Below are 8,726 nucleotides of genomic sequence, written 5' to 3'. Positions count from 1 at the left end.
GGCGGGCAGGGGAGAGGGGCCCCACCTCACCCTGCGGATGCAAGGATGACTGTGCTGGCCAGGGCCCGGCGGGGTATCCGGCAGCTCTCTCCGCAGGTGGTGTTGCTCCTGCTTTTTGCCTTCTGCCTGCTCAGTGTTTTCGTCTCTGCGTATTATTTATATGGGTGGAAAAGGGGCTTGGAGCCCTCCGGGGACGTGGTGGGGCCTGACTGCGATGAGCCCAAGGTCTCCCCTTCCCGCTTGCTGCCGCTGAAGACCCTCAAGGTGGCCGACTCCTCCCGCACAGACCCCTTGGTGCTGGTCTTCGTGGAGAGCCTCTACTCCCAGCTGGGCCAGGAGATCGTGGCCATTTTGGAGTCGAGTCGCTTCAAATACAGGACGGAGATTGCCCCGGGGAAGGGGGACATGCCCACACTGACCGACAAGGACCGGGGACGCTTTGCCCTCATCATCTACGAGAACATCCTCAAGTACGTCAACCTGGACGCCTGGAACCGGGAGCTGCTGGACAAGTACTGCGTGGAGTACGGTGTGGGCATCATTGGCTTTTTCAAGGTAAGGGGGTGAGTGGGGCGAACCGAGACCCCGCGGCCAGGCCGGGTGTGAGTGGGGGGCTCTGGGAGCCTGGTGCCCTGCAGGGACTGCGCCCTCCCCTTGCTTTCTGCAGGCAGCCCGAGTTGGTGTGGAGCCAGCCCGGAGCCTGGTGTGGGGTGCAGGCTTCTCGCAGAGGGCACCATCTTAGCCCTCTCCCCATGGAAGGGCTGTGCGGCTCCTGCATGTTTTGGGGGTACAAACACACCTCTGGGATAAGTCTGGTTGCTTTTAGCATCCCGTTTCCCAGCCGTGACCCTTGCTGGGGTTCACCAAAACCATGAGCAGGTATTTTGCTCGGCAGTCCTCTGCCCTTCTCCTGCCCAGGGCTCGCAGCCCCAGGGGCCTTGCACATTGAATGTGAGCAGGATTGGGAATGCAAAGGGGACGAGGGTGCCCCATGCTCAGGAAAGGAGGCGGGGGGACCCAGCACCTGGATCTCCAGGAGTGGTGAGCCACCTAACCCCTCACCATGGCCATTGGTGCCCCTGGTGAGCCCCTGCCTGCACAGCCAGGCTGGGCACTTGGTGTATCTTTCAACACCTCTGTCCCTGGCATCCTGTCTCTTCTAGCTCCCGTCTCTCCCCGTGCAGGCCAACGAGAACAGCCTGCTGAGCGCCCAGCTGAAGGGCTTCCCCCTCTTCCTCCACTCCAACCTGGCGCTAAAGGACTGCAGCATTAACCCCAAGTCGCCCCTGCTGTACATCACGCGCCCCAGTGAGGTGGAGAAGGGCGTGCTGCCTGGGGAGGACTGGACCGTCTTCCAGTCCAACCATTCCACCTACGAGCCGGTCCTCCTGGCCAAGACCAAGTCAGCTGAGTCCATCCCGCACATGAGTGTGGATGCAGCACTGCACACCACCGTGATGCAGGACCTGGGCCTCCACGATGGCATCCAGAGGGTGCTTTTTGGCAACAACCTCAATTTCTGGCTGCACAAGCTCGTCTTCGTGGACTCTGTTTCCTTCCTGACGGGCAAGAGGCTCTCCCTGCCCCTCGACCGCTACATCCTGGTGGACATCGACGACATCTTTGTGGGCAAGGAGGGCACGCGCATGAAAGTGGAAGATGTCAAGGTGCAGCTGTGATGTCCTGGCTGGGTGGGCAGGGGATGCCTGGGGCTGGGTGCTCTGGGGTGCTCTAGGGATGAGCTTTCCTGCCCCCAGAGCATCCCCTGGCCTCATGGGAGCCCCTCTGTGAAGCTCTTGGGGACACAGGTCCTTGCCTTGGTGTGACAGCCATCCCTGTGGCCGCATGCTGAGGACGTCTTGCTTTCTCTCCCCCGCTCCCAGGCACTGTTCGACACGCAGAATGAGCTGCGCACCCACATCCCGAACTTCACCTTCAACCTGGGATACTCAGGGAAATTCTTCCACACGGGTGAGGAGGGCAAGGGCGTTGCTTTGCCATATGGCTGGTGTTGAGGCACAAGCTGGTGCTCAAAGAACCTGAAGTTGCGGCTGCAGGAGGGTCCTCGGGCATCCCACCCTGCTGCCCCCCATTACCCGGTCACTGAGAGGGGCTCCCCCTCCCTCTGCCCTGGCTGCTCGCACATGGCTCCGCGTGCCCGGCAGTGATGGTGAGCATCATGCCCACAGGTACCGATGCCGAGGACAAAGGCGACGACCTGCTGCTGTCCTATGTGAGGGAGTTCTGGTGGTTCCCCCACATGTGGAGCCACATGCAGCCTCACCTCTTCCACAACCAGTCGGTTCTCGCCGAGCAGATGACGTTAAACAAGAAATTCGCTGTCGTGAGTAAGATGCTGCCGGCGGGGGTGCTTGTGGTGGGGGGAGGATGGGAGGCAGCGAGCTGCCTGGGTTGCCCATTCAAAGGGAGACATCATCCGTGCGTTGCAGCTGTTCCTGCCTAGCCCAGCATCAGGGGATGCGGGGGTCCAACCCATGGGGGATGCGGAGGTCTGACCCATGGCTCTGCAGGGGAAGCGTCTGCTTGGGTTGGTGTGTGCTGGATTTTAAGGGCCTAGGGTTGGGTGCTCAGCCCGGCGCTGTTTGATGCTGTGCTGGGCAATGATGCAGGATCCTGGAGTGGTGGCCGTGTGCCGGGAGGCTCCTGCTGGTGGAAACTCCCTCTGCAGGCCGAGCTGTCAGGGTCATGTTTGGTTTATACGGGCAGGCTCTGACCTTCAGCTTGGTAAGAGGTTGTCCGTCCTCTTGGACAGTCCTTTATCTGCCCTGGATAAAGCCAGCATTGAGACCAGATCATGCTGTGATCGACTGGTTTGCTCACAGCTGTCTTGAATCCAAACCCAGTAAAGCCAGACCCAGTAATAATAATTCGGTCCTATGGCCGAAGAGAGGGATCTTCAGGCTAACTTGAATTCGTTGTCTGATAATTAGGCGTGCTTAATTAGAGAGAGACCAGACCATCCCTACTTGGGATGGGCAGTTGTCCAGCTCAGAATTTCCAGGCTGTTTTATATCTACTGATATAAACCAATTTACAGTCCTGTGTAGATGTATCTCCTCATTCTCCACAGAAAAGCTTTGCTGCTGTTGTTTTGTTGGTGACAGCAGAAATGGCAGGGATGAGGATGGTCCACGTGAAGCAGAGGAGCGAATGTCCACCCAGGATGTCTGCTGCTGGTCTCCTTTTCATGGAGACAGCCCTGTTTAGGAGAAGATGTGCATGCACACTCCTGCCCTGGTTGCTCTCCAGAGGCATGAATTGACTATTTGTAGTTGGGAATGGGCTGTCCCTTGGGGAGAGATTGGTTTGGGACGTTGCGGTTTTGGGGCTCCATGGTCACCCACTCCCTGCTCTCTTCTCTGCAGGAGCATGGCATCCCCACTGACATGGGGTACGCCGTGGCCCCTCACCACTCGGGCGTGTACCCCGTCCACGTGCAGTTGTATGAAGCTTGGAAGCAGGTTTGGTCAATCAAAGTGACGAGCACAGAGGAGTACCCCCACCTGAAACCTGCTCGCTATCGCCGTGGCTTCATCCACAATGGCATCATGGTAGGTGGCTAGGCTTTATCTCTGGTGCTTCTCTCCTCTGCCTCCCCCACCAAAACCCAGAACCTTGGTGGGTGGTTTCTGGGCAGCTCAGATGCTTTGATTTGAGGGGGCTGTGCCCTCTGCTCGTCCTGTGTGGGGGAAGCTTGTGTGAGGACAATTTTTGGCTTCTCCATCTGTCCACCTCCATCCCTTGTGGGCATCAGGATTCAAGTCAGAGGTGGTGAGGGGCAGTGGAGCCAATCCTGACCTCTGAGGGGTTGAGGACCCCCTTGTCGTTTGGGAGGAGGAAGGGGACCCAGCCCTGGATGCTTCATCCATGTCTTTCTCCTGCCCCAGGTACTCCCCCGGCAAACCTGCGGCCTCTTCACACACACCATCTTCTATAACGAGTACCCCGGTGGCTCCAGTGAGCTGGACAAAATCATCAACGGGGGTGAACTATTCCTGACTGTGCTTCTCAACCCCGTGAGTACTGCCGTCCGGCTGCCTGGGGACAGACGGACAGGTGTCTTTTGCAGAGCCAGCCCCCGGTGCCACTGTGGGCAATATCCCCAGCGTCCTCGGCCAGGGTGGGAGCTGTTTGCGTGGGATGGCTGCTGGGTGAGGCTCTGCTCCATCCTCTCCACTTCAGATCAGCATCTTCATGACCCATCTGTCCAATTATGGCAACGATCGCCTGGGCTTGTACACCTTCAAGCACCTGGTCCGCTTCCTCAACTCTTGGACCAACTTGAAGCTGCAGACACTGCCGCCTGTGCAGCTGGCACAGAAATACTTCCAGATCTTCTCCGAGGAGAAGGACCCGCTGTGGCAGGTAGCCCTCGTGCCTGGAATGGGGGGAATAGGAGGTGTTTGGCCTCTTTGTGGTTCTGCGGGTGGTGCCAGGAAGGAGTTTGCCCCATAGAGCTGGAAATAACCCCAGTCTTTGCCCTGCCTGCTGAGCAGCATGGCCTCCCTGCGCGTCTGCTCGGGCTGGAGGGCGCTGAGCAGTGGTGCGCGGTCCTGTCCAGGCTGCCCTGTCTCTAATCCTCCCCCTGTGCGTTTCAGGATCCCTGTGAAGACAAGCGTCACAAAGACATTTGGTCCAAAGAAAAGACCTGTGACCGATTCCCAAAGCTGCTCATCATTGGGCCCCAAAAAACAGGTGTTTCCCTTCACCCTCAGTGCCGTGAGCGTGCTGGGAGGCTTGCCGGGTCCCCCGTGCACCCCCAAAGAGCCTCTCTCGGCCCTTCTGCCCTGAAGCAGAGCTCAGAGGGAGGTTTGACCCAAGTCAGCTCTCGCTTTCTGTCTGTCCGAAGGAACAACTGCCCTTTATCTCTTCTTGGGGATGCACCCGGACCTGAGCAGCAACTACCCCAGCTCCGAGACCTTCGAGGAGATACAGTTCTTCAATGGACACAACTATCACAAGGGCATCGACTGGTAGGTCTCCCCGTCTCAGGGGCTGAGCTGGGAGCGCTGGTTCCTTCGGGAACCAGAGCAGCAGTGCCACGGGGTTTCTCATCAGCCTTGCAGCCACCGGGCTCTTGGCAAAGGGCACCTGGGTGCTGCAAGGCGGGACGAATCCTGCGTGGGTTCTGCCCTTTGCAAGGGTGTGCTCATGCCAGCACCAGCTCTGTTGGGTGGTCAGAGAGTTTGCCTCACTGCGGAGGTCTGTGGTGCAGCCAACATTGGCGGTGGTTGCTGCCGCACTGCCTTCAGACCACCACACCACCATGGTTTATCCCCGAGATGTTGTCCTGAAGGCAAAAGCCACTTGCCGGGCCTCAGAAGTGCCCTTGGCAGAAGCCGTGTGCATGTGTGTGCACCTGCTACGCCCTGGTTTCGGGGTCTGCCTGGGGAATCTGGTGAGGCCTGGCCCTCCAAAATGGCTGGAGGGGATCTTGGAGCCCTAGGCAGTGTGTCAGACCTGGGGCGACCCTGCAGGGTTAGTGCATGGTACAGAGTGTCTGAGATGTCACCTGTGAGGGAGGGTGCTGGGGACATCTCTTGGCGCCCATCCGCCTGCCTCATGCTGTGCCTCCCCCAGGTACATGGAGTTCTTCCCCATCCCCTCCAACACCACTTCTGACTTCTACTTCGAGAAAAGTGCCAACTACTTTGACTCAGAATTGGCTCCCCGGCGAGCCGCAGCCCTGCTCTCCAAGGCCAAAGTCATCACCATCCTCATCAACCCTGCAGATCGAGCCTACTCATGGTATCAGGTGAGCTGCCCACCTCTGCCTCTCCCCCGGCTTGGGCAGCCCTGGGGGTGGTGGGCCAGGGGCTTCCCTCCGTCAGCTTGGTTTGGTAGGTGGGGTGGCTGCAGGCGCTGCACTTTTTGGCTGAACAAGACGTGCAAGGATACGGCGTGGTAGCCCTGGAGCCAGGGTGCCTCGTGAGCAGTCCAGGATTTGGGTTGCTCCACGAACTAACCTGCCTTGATCATGCCTGACAGCACCAGCGAGCTCACGACGACCCAGTTGCCCTGAAATACACCTTCCACGAGGTGATCACAGCGGGACCTGAGGCTGCTCCGAAGCTCCGGACCCTGCAGAACCGCTGCCTGGTGCCGGGCTGGTACGCCACCCACATCGAGCGCTGGCTGAACAGCTACCACGCCAACCAGGTAGGGATGGGAGCACCCCACTTCTACAGTGGAAGCATCCTCGGGGGGGCTGACAAGCAAGGCGGTGGGGAGAAGAGAGCTTGGCTCCCAAGTCAGCTGCGAGGGTGCTCCCATGGGAGCTGCCTTTCTTATACCCTAAAAGTCATGGGGGGAAAAGTAAAAGTACTTGGGGAAGGGGCAGAGGGAAGATATTGTGCAAGAAGGAAACCCTTGTCATGTGAGGTTGTTGATGAACGATGCACAAAGATGTCCTTGTGCCGGTCCTGGGCAGGTAGGTCCTTCTACTACTCCTCTGGCAAAGCAGGGTTGAAAGGGGGCCGTGGGATGGAGGGCTGTGGGTGGCTCTGCAGGGGCACCCACTGCTTGCCTCGCATTCTTGGCCACAGACCCCCATGGGGCTGTCCTGCCTGGTATCACCGTGACATCGAAGAAGGACAAAAATAGCAGGCAAAGCTGCCCGTGGTTTGAGCTGCCTGCAGGGGAAACGGGGGCTGGATGCCAGCCTTGCTGTGACCCGCACAGTGGAGCACTGCTGGCGGTGTACGGGTTCAGTCCCTGAATGATTTTTCCACAGTCATTTAACCTTATAAAGTTTATTAGTTGTCTGCTTCTGGCGTAATTGCTGTGATGCAATCCTGGCTGACTGTGGGTTGGGCGGCCCTGAGCCGAAGCCCTGGTGTTGTCCTGGATGGATCCTGGCCCTGGCTTTTACTTGCATTTAATTTTCCAACACCCAGTGTAAGTGAACACCGGGGCACATTAGCGTTCAAAAGGGGACCCTGCATGGGCTGGTGGCAAATTTGGCTCCAAGATGGCAAAAGGTAAGGCGAAGGCGTCGTTGTGCCCCAGGAGAGCAGGGCTGGGAGCTAGTGGCACCTCACTGCCCTGCCTTGCTCCTTGCAGATCCTGGTCCTGGATGGCAAGCTGCTCCGAACGGAACCTGCCAAAGTGATGGAGACGGTCCAGAAATTCCTCAGCGTGACCAACCTCATCGATTACCACAAGACCCTGGCGTGAGTCCTTCCCTGAGCTTCTCCTTCCTCCAACCTGCCGTTGCTCCCAGTGCAGCAGGGTGCCCCTGGGGACACCCAGCACTGTCCTGGGGCAGCCCCCAGCTCTGGGGCTCACTGCAGAGCTGCTGCTGGTTTTGATGAGATCGGGGTTTCACGTGAGGCTGGAACAGCAGCTCCTTGTTGCTGTGACCTGCACTGGGGTAGCTGCAGTCAGAAATAACGTTCAACAAGCACCCTGCTTTGCTGTGCTTATCCAGGCACTGCAGCAGGGACGGTGGTGTCACCCTAGGCAGCCCAGGAACAGCTCTGGGCTCCTGGAGCGGAGTTCAGGAGTGTATTCATGCCACTTGTGATAGTGTTGAGCCCCAGCACCCTGGGTCCTCCTGCATGCACTGCAGAGAGCAGCTCTTGCTGCTGACCGTGTGGCACCTCTTCAGGTGCCACCCCACTCTCAGCCTTCCAGATGTTAAAGCCCACCATGGGAAGCAGGAGCCTCCAGAGCTCCTAGAAAAACAATAATTTACCTCTGTGCTGGGCTTGCCTGTATATGTGGCCGCTCTGAGTCTGCACCCAGATGCCATGGGGCTCCTGAGAGCATCCAGAGCCAAAGGTGCTGCAGAACATAATAATTAAACCCACGTAGACCCCTGTGCTCCCTCACAGCAGGGCGATGCCGTGATGAATGAATGTCGGGCTGCTTACTGTGCAGCTGCACGCGGAACCTGTTGTACCAGGGGGACGATAACGAGATGTTAGCTGGGCTGTGAATTAAAAAGAGGTGGAGAAGTCCCCCTGTGCAGGGCTCGGCAGCAGCGGGGCTTGTCGGGCAGCATGCTTGCCGGCGGCAGGCATGGCGGGGCAAGAGGGATAAGGCAGAGCTGTCGCTTTGCAGGTTTGATCCAAAGAAAGGATTCTGGTGTCAGCTTCTGGATGGAGGGAAGATGAAATGCTTGGGAAAGAGCAAAGGGAGGAAGTACCCCGAGATGGATTCAGATGTGAGTATGCAGAAAGCCTCCTGGGACGGTCCCAAGCAGGGCCGGGGGGCCGTGCCTTGGTGGTGGGCTGAGGGCTGGTCCCCCTGACCCTCCTATCTGTTCTCCTGTTGCAGTCGCGCGCCTTCCTGCGGGATTATTACAGGGATCATAACATAGAGCTCTCCAAGCTCCTGTACAAAATGGGGCAGACGCTGCCCACCTGGCTGCGGGAGGAGCTGCAGAGCACCAGGTAGCTGCAGCCCGCCACCCGCCCAGCAGTACCCGAGCAGGGCCGACGCCTGCACCTGGTGGGACCTTCCTCAGCAATACCCGGCTGCCGCCGTGGAGGGGACCCCGAGGAGCGGAGAGCTGCGCCGGAGGCTGCCCGAGCAGCGGCCTGACTCTGTGGTCCCCGTGCTGCCATCTCTCCACCTACCCCACACCCATTTCTCTTTCTTTTTTTTTTTTCCCTTTGTAATTCCTGGGCCTGTGGGTGAGGTCCCTTCCCGCCCTGCTTTGACGTGGGCAAGTGGCACAAATTCCCCTTTTCTCTGTCCAA

General features: G+C 58.7%; 1 protein-coding gene across 2 annotated transcripts; it reads left to right on the top strand.

Moving 5' to 3' along the window:
* The first annotated feature begins 45 nt into the window (after positions 1-45).
* Positions 46-8,421, top strand: LOC104083235 (bifunctional heparan sulfate N-deacetylase/N-sulfotransferase 1). 2 transcript variants are annotated; one of them, XM_009586651.1, is made up of 14 exons: positions 46-555; positions 1,185-1,667; positions 1,884-1,971; positions 2,190-2,344; positions 3,387-3,572; positions 3,909-4,037; positions 4,204-4,386; positions 4,620-4,716; positions 4,871-4,994; positions 5,602-5,776; positions 6,010-6,180; positions 7,084-7,193; positions 8,086-8,188; positions 8,302-8,421. In XM_009586651.1, exons 1-14 carry the CDS (start codon positions 46-48, stop codon positions 8,419-8,421), a joined length of 2,634 nt encoding a protein of 877 aa, XP_009584946.1. The 2 variants fall into 2 exon arrangements, with proteins under 2 accessions (XP_009584946.1, XP_009584947.1); XM_009586652.1 differs by lacking the exon at positions 6,010-6,180.
* The last annotated feature ends 305 nt before the right edge of the window (positions 8,422-8,726 follow it).

The sequence above is a fragment of the Fulmarus glacialis genome, unplaced genomic scaffold (assembly GCF_000690835.1).
Source record: "Fulmarus glacialis isolate BGI_N327 unplaced genomic scaffold, ASM69083v1 scaffold28041, whole genome shotgun sequence".
Taxonomy (NCBI): domain Eukaryota; kingdom Metazoa; phylum Chordata; class Aves; order Procellariiformes; family Procellariidae; genus Fulmarus; species Fulmarus glacialis.
Note: the sequence above shows the minus strand (reverse complement) of the source record. Positions and strands in the feature narration are given on the sequence as shown.